Below are 15,461 nucleotides of genomic sequence, written 5' to 3'. Positions count from 1 at the left end.
TTGAGCTTCTACAGGATGAATTTTATTTAAATGATAAAACAGATCTGTGACATCCTGATGAGCCCTTAGTGTTTCCTTCTCTTTCATGATCACTTGATAATTGCAGCTCATTAGTAACACAAGTCAGAGATTATTAGAACAAAGCAAGATCTTAAATCCATGGTTCCAGCCCCTCACACCACAGCCAGAGGAACTGAGGCTCTGTGATTTTATAGCCAGTTTATAATAAAGCTCAGACTAGAATCAGATTAGAACACAGAGCTGTTTGTAATGTTGTGTTGTGCTTCATTGGCAGTTAAGTAAGTAGTTAATTATAAAATTTAAACATCTATTTCCATTTTTCTGTCTCTTTTTTGTATGATTGTTGTAGACATGGAGTCTAGCTATTTTTCCCAAGCTGGGCTTGAACTCCTGGGCTCAAGCGATCCCCTGCCTCAGCCTCCCAAATAGCTGCGGACCACAGGCACACTCCACTGTGCCTGGCATGGTTTTCTGACTCTGTTTTCAGTTACTTGGGATTTATTCTTGTAGATTCAGTTTAAAGTCCTGTATCTTTAAACTTGTTTGGCAATGGTTATCAAGAATTTTGATATTTTGTCTCAGACTCATGTATTCGAGAGAGAAGCAGGCAATATTTTCAGGATTATTAACGTAGAAGAGAGAAAGGTACACAAATCTCCAAGCAGACAGAAAATATCAACACCATATTTCTAGGTTTGACAGAGAAATCCTCCACGTTTCCAGAATATCTGTTTGGAATTACCAGCTTTATAGGTTAAAAACAGATGAATATTGATAATTTCATATGATTCACCCTTATCGTTGTTATGGAACTACACAAGCTTTTACAGTTTACTTTTTTTTTTTTTTTTTTTTTTTTTTTGAGACAAAGTCTTGCTCTGTCAACCAGGCTGGAGTGCAGTGACGTGATCTAAGCTCACTGCAACCTCTGCCTCCTGTGTTTGAGCAATTCTCCTGCCTCAGTCTCCTGCTTAGCTGGGATTACAGGCACCTGCCACCATGCCTGACTAATTTTTGTATTTTTTTTTTTTTTTTTAGTAGAGATGGGTTTCACCATGTTGGCCAGGCTGGTCTCAAACTCCTGACCTTGTGATCCACCCGCCTTGGCCTCCTACAGTGCTGGGATTACAGGTGTGAGCCACCGCGCTCAGCCTACAGTTTACTTTTGAATTTCATAGTTATGAAGTTTTCAGGGCAGAGATTTATTATCTCTGAATTGGTAATGAAGAAAAAAACTCAATGATTAATTAAACTCAGATGGATTACATTACTTTTGTAACTTCTCTCACCTCATTGCGGAATCAGGCTCAGTCCCAGGTCTTACAGGTCTTTAGTTGGCTGTACATTGCTTCCCTATCCATTTTTATCAGGGCATATTCTGTTAAGATGATATGAATTCTTGCTGGTGACATGGTTTACTGAATCCTAGCATTAAGCAGATAAAAATGGCTTTGTTCTTTTGAAAGGTATAGCCAAATGTGATTCAAAAAGCCAATCTGGGAAACAATTTCCAAACAGTTCATGAGTTTGCCCAACTTTTAGCAAAATAAAAGGGTTTATTTCTGGCATCCTTGTGGCATAAATAATTTCTTAATTATGCAAAAAATTGCTTTCTTGGGCTTGATATATACATTTATAGGCCGAGTTTGTTACTCAAAGGATTAAGGTATTTATCTGTCTCAATCTGGGAATATCCAAAATACTCATTAAACAGTTCTTTGTAAATGCATGATGACACAGGCCCCATTCTGATAATATCATATTTCTCCATACCTCACACTTAGGCTAGACAAGAACTGTAATGAGGGATAATAATTGACCAGATGACATTTTACAAAAGATTAAACTTTATTCTTCTTTTACGTTCCTTTTTTTAACTAATTGAGTCTGGTAAATCATATGCTAAGCACTGTGTTAAATACCTTGATCTACCTTATCTCAGTGGTCCTCGACTGAATCGCCTTGTGTAACTTGTTAAAAATATGTTTTCCTGGATGCCAGCTTGTGTTGGAAGGGAGCCAGGAAAATGCATTTTTATAAGTTTCACAAGTGATTCTGATGTTCATTTCTGTTACTACAGCCTTATCCCATTTCTTCCTCATAAAAATCTTGAGAAGTCTCAGTAATTTTAAAAGAAGATAAATTGGAAGAACAAAAATAGTTTTTCAGGCACTCTATTCTGTCTATACTATGATCATGAAGGTATAAGGAGTGCGTTTCTGTATTCAATTGATTTGAATAGATGAAATCCTAAGCCTTCATTGTTTTCTTTTCTCTGGTTCCTCTCTGCAGTCTCCTTTCAGCCTGCTTCAGGAATGAGCTTGTGGAACCCCGGAGAGAAACTCCAAAACAATCCGACGTCTTCTTTAGACATTCCAACCCCCCAAACCGATCAGTGTACCCATAGAGCCCTATCTCTATATTTTAAGTGTGTGTGTTGTATTTCCATGTGTATATGTGAGCGCGTGTGTGTGTGCGTGTGTGTGTGTGTGTGTGTGTGTGTATCTAGCCCTCATAAACACGACTTGAAGACACTTTGGCTCAGAGACCCAACTGCTCAAAGGCACAAAGCCACTAGTGAGAGAATCTTTGGAAGGGACTCAAAACTTCACAAGAAAGGATGTTTTCTGCAGGTTTCGTATCCTTAGACCTGCCGCTGGTGGGCGAGGAAGCACTGTGTTTGTCTGTGAGCGTTCTGTTGTTTCCTGGGAGGCAGGGGTGGAGTGGGGAAAGGGGCATTAACAAGTTTATTGGAACCCTTTTCTGCTTTCTTCTGTTGTTTTTCTAAAATTCATAGGGAAGCTTTTGAGCAGGTCTCAAACTTAAGATGTCTTTTTAAGAAAAGGAGAAAAAGTTGTTACCGTCTGTGCATAAGTAAGTTGCAGGTGACTGAGAGACTCAGTCAGACCCTTTTAATGCTGGTCATGTAATAATTTTGCAAGTAGTAAGAAACGAAGGTGTCAGGTGCACTGCTGGGCAGTGAGGTGTGCTTTACCAAAAGTAATCAACTTTGTGGGTGGAGAGTTCTTCTTTGTGAGAACTTTCATTATTTGTATCCTCCCCTCCTGTGTAGGTAGAACATTTCTTAATGCTGTGTACCTGCCTCTGCCACTGTATGTTGGCATCTGATACGCCAAAGTTTTTCTCGTACATGAAACCCTGGAAGACCTACTACCAAAACTGTTGTTTGGCCCCCATAGCAGGTGAACTCATTTTGTGCTTTTAATAGAAAGACAAATCCACCCCAGTAATATGGCCCTTACGTAGTTGTTTACCATTATTCAAAGCTTAAAATAGATTTTAAAGTCCTCTCACAAAATCTGTGATTAATTTGCTTAATTAGAGCTTCTGTCCCTCAAGCCTATCTACCATAAAGCCAGCCATATCACTGATACTGTTCAATGCATTTAGCCAGGAGACTTATGTTTTGAGTAAATGAGATCCAAGCAGACGTGTGTTAAAATCAGTACTCCTGGACTGGAAATTAAAGATTGAAAGGGTAGACCACTTTTTTGTTTTTATTCAGCGTTTAGAGAATCTCTGTTTCTTTCCATTTTAAAAACATATTTTAAGATAGTAGCATAAAGACTTTAAAATTTTTCCTCCCCTCCAACTTCCCACACCCAGTCACCAGCTCTGTATTTTCTGTCACCAAGACAATGATTTCTTGTTATTGAGGCTGTTGCTTTTGTGGATGTGTGATTTTAATTTTCAATAAACTTTTGCATCTTGGTTTATCTTGCAGTTTTTTTGTTTCTGTCTCTCTCACTTTTTTCCTGTTAAATACTAGAATATTCTCATGTAAGTGCTTGAAGTAGCACGTGTAGGTCTAAGGAAGAATAATAATAATAGAATCGTTACTTTGTTCCTGTGTGCGTTTCTTCTGTCAGTATTCGGTGTTTTTATTTAAGATACTCTGTATCAAGGTCACCAATCGTAACAATGAACTAAAATGCCTAAACTAACTGCAAAAATACTTTAGCCCTATGAGTTTTAAAGTTTGTCATAGGAAGCCAGGCACCATAGAATCATTTATTGACACTCCTGACAAACTTCCAGTTGTATGTTAATTTGCTAAATTTTCTAAAATGAATTACAATCAAATCCAAATGTTTTAAATAACATGGTTTCTGTGACATAGACATTAGCAAATATTTGGCCAGAAACCAACAGTGGAACCTATGTCCAGTGTTTTTTATTTAATTTTTTTTTAGTTACAATTTGTTTTGAGCCTTGAATAATTGCTTTTAAAAGCTTCATAAGAAGTTCTAACCAAAAAAAAAAAAAAAAAACTAGTATTTTAGATAAATATTTCAGAAAAAAATACCTTTATATTTGTACATTAGTACTAATGTACTAATAAAAGTACATTAGTAAAACCAGATGCTCCTGTTATATTTGCAAAGTGTTTTTCAATTGGTCTAATAACTTTGATTCACAAAGCCCTTAAAGGATTGGTGAGTACATTTCGTTTTTTGATATTTGCTTTTTCTTTCAGAAGGGTTTTTCTTTTCTTTTGGCCTATTTTTAAGTAAGTTTTTGATGTGTTTATAATGACTTGTATATAAATGCACATATTTGAAATGATGGAAAATATTAGAAAATTACAGTTTTCCCTTCTAGAGAATAAATGCTGCACTGTCTTTAGAAGCGAGATAACTCAGCTAGAGAGAAAAGTCACAGGCAGGCATTACTGGCTAAAATTGAGAGAAGATACGATTCTTTTTCTGATGATAGTCCATGTTGCCCCCAATGCTTTTTTTTTTTTTTCTTTTCTGATCTTTCTCATAACAAGGATGCTCTGCTCTGCCTTCAGTATCCCTTTCCGCTCCCAAATTCTTTACTCCAGAAATGGTTTGTTGAAATGATTTAGCCTAAGCTATCACTAAATCCTACTAGAATGTTGCTTTTTAATTAGCGATGGAAGATTTTGGCCAAAAGAAGGAATCTAGTGGAATTCTAGGCATCTCGGTGGTAGATAATGTAACTTGTGTCTTTGCAGGAATTTTTTTATTCTACCACATAGATAGTCGCAAGGGTTGGAACCAGAAAACCTGACTTTAAGTCCTGTATGTCCTAAAACCACTTCTCGCTTTTCAATTTTGAATTTTATCCTTCAGAAACTGTACAGAAGCTTATATTGTTAAAGTTAAGAACTGGGACTTGGCTTCAATGGGATTTTTCTTCGAAACTAGAAATACGTGAAATATTATTTTCTACATCTCTGTTACACCGAATTCTTAGAAAAATCTAGTGAGGCTGTAGAGAAAACAACCTGAGGTGTACACCTTATGATTTTTTTCTGCAGAAAGCTGGATTCTTACTCTTTTGGGTTTTTTGGGTTTTGAATAGGGGAGGAGAGTGTAGGCAATAAAACCAGAATGGTACAGGTCCTGTTGTTATTTTGAACACATTTTCCTTCTCTTTAGTTTCTCCAGAAATTTTTGGAATATTTCACCTAAGAACTGTTATATTAAATTTGTATTTAAAAAAAAAAAAAAAAAAAAAAAAAGGTTGTTCTTCCAGGCTTTCAAATTGGCTGTGAGTTTATTCAGCCGTGCTTCCTTTTTCACAGTATGTAGAAGTTATCAGAATGCTTCTTTTAGTTCAGTCATTGTAAAATTAATAATAGACAGAGTACCTTGCTCCCCTTCCTTGTGGCTTTAAAACTCACTTTTACATTAAAGGGAAGGCATTCCGAATTTCTGACCTTTCCTGACTGTTAACCCCATTCAACTGTTCACCCTCATTTCTGGATATGTTCAATTAAGAATCCAACTTACCTCTGGCCACTTCCTCCTATTAATTCTTACATCGTTAACTTCTATCCCATGGGCCACACATCAGAGTGTGAAATATTCGGGGCTGGAGGGAAACAGTCAAAGATGCTGATGTTTCCTGAGCGCCTACAAATCATTGGACCCTGTCCAGGGCTGTTACGTGATCTCAGTCTTAATAGAAATCTTCTAGAGTAGGTATAATGTCTGGGCTACAGGTTAAGAAAATGGGACTCAAGAGACTTATACAACATCCTGCATCACTTAGTTTGTGTTAGATCCAGAAGGCGACCCAGATGTTTTGATTGACTTAAAATCTATGTTCCTTCTTTCTTCATCTGTGGTTTCTGACCTACCCTCCTCAAATTAGTGGCTTATGATGAAAAATGGTAAATGAACTGATAAGATAGTCAAAAATAGTAACCACAAGCTAAAGAAAGCAGGAGGTTATATAACAGGAATTGTAAGAAGGAATTTACTCTGAGTGTCCAGAAAAAAATGCAAAACTTTTAAATGTATTTTTATTTTTCCAATTGCGGATATTAATGATTCAAGCCCTGCTATTAACTCTTGCTGTACATTTGACTGGTTTGAGGAGGGACAGATAGAGAGATCTCCTTAGGTTACAGAGGACCAACTGCATCAGGAATATGGGCTGCCTGGAATCTTAGGTACTTTTCAGTGAGCAAAGAGAATTGAAGAAACATCAGCTGGCAGAGAGTCTCCTTACCGCCTTGCCCCATGCTTTGCTATACTCTGATGTGGACTAATGGATGATCCTAAGTATAGCCATGTGTGCTGACTCTTTGGAAATGCTCCCCCACAGGGACAGAGTGGATTCAGAAGTGCTTGGTAGTAGCTGGAGTTACCTCCTTTGCCCCTGTTCCATCTTGGTCTCCTACATTTCTCTTACTACTTCATCTATTTCTTGTCCCTATAACCTAGAAAAAACAATAGGTGCCAGGAGACCTGGTTCTGTCCTCAATGCATCCATTTAGCAACATGTGACCTTGGGCGTATGTTTTTTCTTAGAACCTTATATTTACCCATATGTATATTTGGAATAGTAATTTCTGTCCATCTCTGCCCTGCTATACCATCACCTGCTCCACAAGGATGGTGTGACAATCACTCAGAAACTGTTTTATAGTTGGGAGGATTTATTGTATCAGCACCAGCATATATACACAATGTGGATCTATAATTGTGAGTATTTGATAAGGGCTAAAGAGAAAAGTCAATACCCTCCTACCTTAAAGGCAGTGATTGTAAAATACACCTGAATTGTTGATTGTACATTAATTGACATGATAACTTATACACATTAAAATAGAGCATGTTGTTTGCATTCATCTAGCTGTGGCTCTTCATTGGCATGGAATGGAGCCTTCCTTATTTCATGTAATTATGGAGAATGCAGAGTGGCAGCTTCGAAAGCCAGCTTCGAGGGCCATTTTTAAAATGATGTTTTCAAATATGCCATATGTGCTTGAAACCTGGATCCATTTACAGAACCTCTAAAATTTGAATTATACATACATTTGTAGCTAAAACTCAAAGAAAAAATTTATCTCCCCTCTAATGTAAATAAGGCTGTGACAGGGAAAAGGTAAACAGGAACAACATAACTCATTTTGTTTGAGAATTTTTAAAGGGGAGTTTTCCCATAACAGACTAGAAACTTGCTTAAAGTCCAGTCTTCATTCTGTGGTCACAATAATTCAATGTAGAGGCTGCATAGTCTGTACATTTCTTCCTCATCTTCTCTTTTTCAGTTCTCATCATAGCCGTATAAGGTAGGATGGATTATTACATCCATTGCCTCCACTACTCTATGAGTGTCTCAAAGATGGGGACTGTGTCTTAAGTTCTATTAACTCAAACATCCGACTCCTGCAGCAAGTGTAAATGTATGTGGTTGGTATAGTTTTCTTGTGAGAAAACAAAAGCCAGGATGTTAAGGTGCTCACATGGGCATCTAAAGTATCCTAATATATGATGGAGGAAGGCTTCAGCTCTGACTTTGTGACTCTCATTGTAGTACACATCACTAGTTTTTATATTAAGATAAAACATCAGGAATGACAGTTGAGTTGAGAATATTATCTGTAAGATATAATGTGACAAACCAGTTCTAGTAACTTTCCAAATTCAAGGTCACGCTGAATGGAAAACTATTGGGTTTTTATCTTGCTTTGTTTTTTTTTGTTTGTTTGTTTGTTTGTTTTCATTTCTTCCAGGAGACTTATGGAAAGTCAATAGAATAGTTATTTGGGCTTCAGCGTTCTCCTGTGTAGAAATGCTTTTGGCATTCCAGTAGGTTCTCTCATACATCATGAACATCTCTGTTGAAAATTCATGTTTCCAAGTAGGGGCCTCTGCACGACAGCAGGATGAGCTGCCAAATGCCCAGTTTGATTGGCTTCGTAGTCATTTTTTTCTGCTTATCCCAAATAGAATATGCAGAAAGCTACCAATGGAATGCCTTAGCTGCAGTTTGAGGGTGGGATATCCATGTTTTTCGTCAGCCTTTAAGTCTTTGCTCAATTCTTTTCCCTAACTGCTTTTCAAACTTATTTGAGTTGAAGGGGAAAAGAGGAGAAGGGAATGGAGAAAACAATTGAAGGGAAAAAAGGAGGCAATAATTTTCTCTCTCTCAAAGGAAATACTAAACCTCGCGCTCTGCACATTCACGAAAAATATGATTTGATGATAGCCTCGCAATCAGTTTCTCCCTATTCAGGAAACATTGTCAGATGGAAACAAAATTAACTTCTTACCATTAATCCTAGAGGAATGTTTTCAAACGTTTGATTGCAAGCCATGTTTTAAACAGAGACCTGTTGAAAATCAACAGTCCCCACTCTTCAGTGTCCCGTGCTCACCGTCATTTCCACGTTTGTCTTCCTAGGACCTCAATACAGTCCCAGTCTTCATATGGTAACAGCTCCCCACCTCTGAACAAAATGAACAGCATGAACAAGCTGCCGTCTGTGAGCCAGCTTATCAACCCTCAGCAGCGCAACGCCCTCACCCCTACAACCATTCCTGATGGCATGGGGGCCAACAGTAAGAGCATCTCCTTTTAGCCGTGGCTGAAGGATGAACAGGCTAGCATAGGACAAGTCTCTGGGATGGGGAAAAGCATGTTCTTAAGCTCAATGAGAGGCACCGTGGGACAGATCAAATCAAAGTGGAGTGGCTTGGGTTTCTGACTGTGAACCTTTCACTTTTTAGGTTTGTCGTTCATTGCAAAATATACTACTGGTAGAGATAGAGAAGGATGTTTCTTCAGTAGGGATAAGGATTTCTGTGAAAAGAACAGTCTACTTCTTGCTATCCTGGATGGAGACTCACCGCCTGCAGCCTTTGAAATAGTCAAAAGAAAATGGATGCAACATGCATAAAGTAGCATGTTTCAGTGAACTTAAAATCTAGAGAAATAGGCCGAGTGCAGTGTCTCACGCCTGTAATCCCAGCACTTTGGGAGGCCAAGGCGGGTGGATCACTTGAGGTCAGGAGTTCGAGACCAGCCTGGCCAACATGGTGAAACCCTGTCTCTCTTAAAAATACAAAAATTAGCTGAGCCTAGTGGTGCATGCCTGTAATCCCAGCGACTCAGGAGGCTGAGGCACGAAAATCACTTGAACCCAGAAGGCAGAGGTTGCAGTGAGCTGAGATCACACTGCTGCACTCCAGCCTGGGTGACAGAGTGAGACTTGATCTCAAAAAAATAATAAGAAGAAATCTAGAAAAGTAGATTATAGTCTGGACTCTATGAAAAAAACACCTCTAATTACAAAGAAGTTACTTCTCTAATACTTCATTTTCTATCCATAAAATTATCACTTTATATACTTAACATTTTATGTCTGTTTCTCTATAATCCTGGCCTTTTAAACTCACCTATTCTATCCCAGACACAGTCAGTAAGGAATTGACCTACAAAGCAGCCTGCCTTTTATTTCTTCTCACACACATTCCTCATATCAGCTAAGTACAAATGAAAAAGACACTGTAAGAATTGGGCCTCCAAGTGGATGCTGACTGGCATGTAGCTTTACTATAAATAGAGTTATCTTCTCCACTAGGACTAAATCTAGCAAAGTGGATACACAAACTTGAAGGGAAAAAAAGTGGTGTTAAAAATGCAAAAGATTGTATAACACCCTTGGGGATACTGAAGACTGAACATTGCATGGCTATCATATAGTCCCTACTACCTAAAAAACAGTACCCTCAAGCTTGTCTTTTGAAATCCTAATTATTTTGATCAAACCTCTAAACATGCATTTCAGTGTTGTCTCTTCTAAAGAAATCAGGGGAGGCTAGGATTATGACTTTCTGTGGTCTAGTGGCACACAGTCATTGTTTTGATTTTTTATTTTTGTTTCAGACAGAGTTTCGCTCTTGTTGCCCAGGCTGGAGTGCAATGGTGCGATCTTGGCTCACTGTAATCTCTGCCTCCCAGGTTCAAGCCATTCTCCTGCCTCAGCCTCCCGAGTCGCTGGGATTACAGGCATGCACCACCACGCCTGGTTAATTTTTTGTATTTTTAGTAGAGACGGGGTTTCACTATGTTGGCCAGGCTGATGGTGAACTCCTGACCTCAGGTGATCCACCCACCTCCGCCTCCCAAAGTGCTGGGATTACAGGCGTGAGCCACTGCACCTGGCCACACATTCATATTTTAATGAGATAGAGGTGTGTGTGTTTGGAATGGTTGCCTGTTATGGCAAACATAGACTTTAGAGTGAGATCACTCACTAATGACAAATGCATCATAAGGCTTAAAACCTGACCCCATGACAGGTCTACTTTGACATAAAAAGAATAGAAACCACTTATTTTCAACTTTATTTTACTTCTTGTGACATCTTAGAGTCCTCAAGTTCCTTCTTGGGATGACAAAATTGTGATAATAGTGATGATGGTTCACATTTGTATAACTTACAGTTTGCCTACTTGTTTCTTATTTGTACTTCACAATTATTCCGGAAGGGAAACAGACTGAGATGTGATCGAGTATGCTCTTTAGTTAGTGGCAAAGACCTTTTCTAGGCATACTGCTACTCACTAAAGTAGAAACAAATTGCATTAATCTTTTAGTAAATTATTTTGTTCTTTTTGACATGAAGGCAAAATTCATTTCATAAATATTGATATTAAGCTTTTTTTCTCTATCAGTGAATGTTTACACTTCATGGTTTAGTAAAATATCAGCAAGTATTGGTGGTGTTCCTGTATACAACCCTGAAAATGGACCATAAGTAATAGAATATTTAATTGTATCCTCATTTATTAGGCACATGAGTCCTTCTAAATATTGAAGTCAGTCTTCCTATTCCCAAATAAATATTCCAAGGGTCACTCTTTCATTCACAGATTTGTGCATTTATCCGTTTAACCTAAATTTACTGAGCACCTACTCTGTGCCAGGCACTGTGCTAGGGACTGCCTGTAAGATCTAATCTCTCTGCTTGCACAGGTTAGTGAGGGAGACAGAAGTATAACCCTTGAAGGCAAACACAAGGAAGAATATGTAAACATTAAGAGCAATTAGCAACTACAGAATTAGAAGTAGAGAAAGGGGAGGAAAGAGATTGTTCTAGGACAAGGTACAAAAGTCAAGAGGTGCCTAATTAGTTTGGAGTCTGACCGTTCTGTTTGACTAGATGTAGGCTGCTTGAAGGGGTGTAGTGAGAGAGAAGATTAAAAAGGAAGGCTGGTAGTTTAGGCCCTTGATAAAATTTAACCAGACAAGATGGACCACGGGGATGCTGGTGCATGATGATGGCAGTAACCCTTTCTGTTCCTCCTGCTTCTGTTCAGTTCCCATGATGGGCACCCACATGCCAATGGCTGGAGACATGAACGGACTCAGCCCCACCCAGGCACTCCCTCCCCCACTCTCCATGCCATCCACCTCCCACTGCACTCCCCCACCTCCATATCCCACAGATTGCAGCATTGTCAGGTGAGTCCACAGCATGTGCCCCTGGGGGCCTGTCCTAAGCATCCCGGGATGGTGGAGGGCGGATACTGTTATAGTCCATTAAACCGTTGGAAGGAAAGACAGCAGTCCTATGGTTGGAGTTCAGTCACTATTATCTCTGATCTGTGAAGTGGTCAGCAATGTTTTATCAAGGAAAACTATAATCAGCATGGAAACAAGAGAAAATGTGTGTTTATAGGCATACTGTTTTCATGTCTGTTTCCCTCGCCTTCACTTACTCCCTTCCTCCTCTCTCACATTTTTACATTATCAGTTGCGGCCCTCAAGTTGGTGCTCAGGGCTGGGTTTCCAAAAGGGCAATAAACTTGCTATCTTGCTCCTTTTCCTCTCTCTAATCCTCATAGCTCTCAGCCACCATGGGACCATTATTTTGGAGTTGGATGTCCATAAAAAGTTTTAATGCTATCCAAAATGACAGGGACTTTCAAAAACTGATGGCCTTTACTACTTTGCCTATGAGAAATGGGCACACTCCAGCAAAGGGGGAGTTCAGATAGGTAAAATAAAGAAATGCATGAAGTCTGAAAGATTTGATTCCCACAGAGGCAAGAGTAGGTTCCCAGATTTCTTGCCCAGTGCGTATGTTCTTCTTCTGCTTCATGTGCAGAATGATTGTTTCATTTGGCTACTGGAACAATTTGTGTTGATTTTCCTGCATGTCAATCACAGGGATGGCAAAGTGCATGGCCTATTCCACCCAGGGTCTGTTCCATGATGATGGTGGCATCATCATCAGTCTAAGACCAGCACCAAAAGTAAGGGGATCTGTATCCTGAGGAGGAAATAAATCAAAAGGCATGATCCTGGAGTAGAGGCCTACAATTTTTTTCTTAACCACATGAACCATTCTCACAAAGCCCAGATACAAAACAAATAAAGTAGAGATGTTATTTTTGAAGTGAAGAGCCAAGCAGCAAGAAAGTTAGGAACCTGAACACTGGACTTCCCTTTCACCCTTTGCAATGGTTTCTAGGACACTTACACGGAACCCTAGAATTCCACAGATCACCATATGATAATCACTGATCTGCAGGAATCCTTATAGTCGATTTTAATTTCTATAGACCTAAACTTCATGTCATCAATAATCTCCAAACCTCAGACTTAAGGCCCACATATATATTATCCACTCCTAATCTCTTATGTAGGGCATCCAAGGGCAAAATGTTGGGTTTTCCCTTATCTCGCCAATGCAGTTGGGGTGAACTTTCTTTTTCTGTTTCCTCCTTCCTCTTCCCTCCTCCCTCTGCAGTTTCTTAGCGAGGTTGGGCTGTTCATCATGTCTGGACTATTTCACGACCCAGGGGCTGACCACCATCTATCAGATTGAGCATTACTCCATGGATGTAAGTAACTGTTAGACTTTTCTCAAATTTTATTTCTTCATTTCTTTCCTCTGATGACAACTGCCTCGTAGTTCAATCCCTGATAGTTTAAAAATTTGTTTTTGTCATGCCCCCAATTATCCATTTTGATGGAACCCATAACTATGTTAGAAAGATTCCCAGGCCTCAACCTGTACATATTAGAAACTTAGCAATCAATCTTCTTTAGCTTGTCTGATCAGTCAACAATTGTCTATTGCACCGATACTATTAGCAAGATGGGAAAGAGGAGCTATTCCCACAATCAAAAAAATTATAATTTCTAAAGAATTAACAAAAATTCTCGAGTGTTCTCATTAATTTGTATAAGTTCCCAGAAAGGACAGCAGGACACCGGTGGTGCTATTCTCTTAAAAACATGGAGAGATGACACAATAGTCATTTGCCATGACTATGTAAGACAAAACTAGGAGTAGAACACAAAGGTGTAACTTACAGTCTTTAACTTTATTAACTGGCCTTTTCTGCCTTTCTTTAAATTAGTACCTTAAGGGAGATTCAGCTGTTCCTCTCAATTAAAACTATATGTTCCTTTACTAATTTTCAATTTTATAATAGTGCCCAGCCATTTCTAATCATTGGGCATGATCAATGGCCATGGGGTCAAATCCCAATCACCCTTTTTAGTAGCAATGAGAACTTGGGGTTATCACTTTGCTTCTCTGGGCCTCAGTTAATAAAATATTGGATTCAAATTACTCCTTTCTGGCTTTGATATCCTTTGATTTGTCTTTGAAACAAGCTGGGCGAGAGGGACTTTTTCTTGCTTCCTGCTCCACTTTTCGAACTACTGCTCACACGGGAGCTAGCGTTGCTCTGGTTTATGGCAATCTGATTTGTCTCTTAGGCCGCGCTCTTCATGTTGCTCTCTTTGGGGTTCACTAGCCTCTCTTCTAGCTTCCAGAGGGTACTTTGGACTGGTGGAAGAAGACAGTCTCTGCCTCTGCTGCTACTTTTATGTTGGGGCCTCTTTTTTCCCCCTCCTTGAGCACCGATGCTAGAGATGCCCCTGCAGCGTGAGAATGCCCCCCACCATGAGGTGACATGTACATAGTGTACTGCCCCTATGCCCCCCCTCTTCACCCCATAAATCACTCCTGGTTGCTGCTCCCTGATAGAATCAGTTATAAGTGAAAACTGCAGGGAAAGCTTGAAGAGTAGGTTCCAATATGATTCTGAGAACTTTACAACTACTTCCATCCACTGAAGAGAACAGAGTTGCCCTGTATTTGAGAGAGCCTCCTGTAGTAGATTCGTACACTTTGGAACAGGGAATCTTCCTCTTCCCTATATTTTTAAAGTTGTACTTTCCTCTTGCTCACTTATTTCCACTGGGGAATATGTCAGGATGCTCCCTTGATCATTAGGATCTGCAGATGCCCTCTATAAGTTCATTTCTGCTGATGTCGACTAAGTCCTATGTCAGTCTGTGGGCCACAGCTTTCTCACCTGTCAGTCATTAGTTAAAATCTATCCAGGGCATCATGAAAATTAACAGAGTCTAATTTACAAAGAGCTTTGCATTTACTGAGAGCCTCAAAAGTAGGAACAATCCAAGAAACATAAAAAGCTATGCTTGTTTAGGCCAGGCGTGGCGGCTCACACCTGTAATCCCAGCACTTTGGGAGGCCGAGGCAGGCAGATCACGAGGTCAGGAGATCAAGACCATCCTGGCTAACACGGTGAAATCCTGTCTCTACTAAAAATACAAAAAAATTAGCTGGGTGTGGTAGTGCATGTCTGTAGTCCCAGCTACTCAGGAGGCTGAGGCAGGAAAATGACGTGAACCTGGGAGGTGGAGCTTGCAGTGAGCCGAGATCGCACCACTACACTCCAGCCTGTGTGAAAGTGCGAGACTCCATCTTAAAAATAAAAAATAAAAAAATACTATGCTTATTTATTTGTGATTGACCTTCTTTATAAGGTATTCTTCTGCTACAGTAAGAGATTAGGAATACCTCTAATGGCCTGAACATTCACACCATAGGAAAATATGACACCAAACTACAAATTTCCAAATTGAGAAATGTTGGGAAGCTGTGCAATTTTCTCCTCCTCACCTCAGCTTCTTCCTGCATATTTCTAGAAAGAGACACCCTTTTCTCAGCTTTTCTCTTAGAGCCAGTCTAAGTTATTGGGCATCATCACTTCCTGGAAAAGGAATGTGACCTAAATTTGGGGAATTTCATTAGTGTCCCCATAACAAGCAAAAATGAGGTACCAATACAACATAATAATAACACAAATGGCTAGTATTTATAT

At 39.4% G+C, this 15,461-nt stretch overlaps 1 protein-coding gene across 11 annotated transcripts in view; it reads left to right on the top strand.

Moving 5' to 3' along the window:
- Positions 1-15,461, top strand: part of TP63 (tumor protein p63) — a 265,967-nt gene that overhangs the window by 246,419 nt on the left and 4,087 nt on the right. For 6 of the 11 annotated variants that reach the window (XM_015444930.3, XM_005545418.5, XM_015444929.4 and 3 more), the window contains 3 exons: positions 8,710-8,867; positions 11,631-11,775; positions 13,067-13,160. In XM_015444930.3, coding sequence (XP_015300416.1) covers positions 8,710-8,867; positions 11,631-11,775; positions 13,067-13,160 — 397 coding nt within the window. Of the gene's footprint in view, positions 1-2,313; positions 3,766-8,709; positions 8,868-11,630; positions 11,776-13,066; positions 13,161-15,461 lie in introns of those variants that run through there. The other 5 variants (XM_074030775.1, XM_074030774.1, XM_074030773.1 and 2 more) reach the window with 1 other exon arrangement.

This window comes from Macaca fascicularis, chromosome 2 (assembly GCF_037993035.2).
Source record: "Macaca fascicularis isolate 582-1 chromosome 2, T2T-MFA8v1.1".
Classification (NCBI taxonomy): domain Eukaryota; kingdom Metazoa; phylum Chordata; class Mammalia; order Primates; family Cercopithecidae; genus Macaca; species Macaca fascicularis.
Note: the sequence above shows the minus strand (reverse complement) of the source record. Positions and strands in the feature narration are given on the sequence as shown.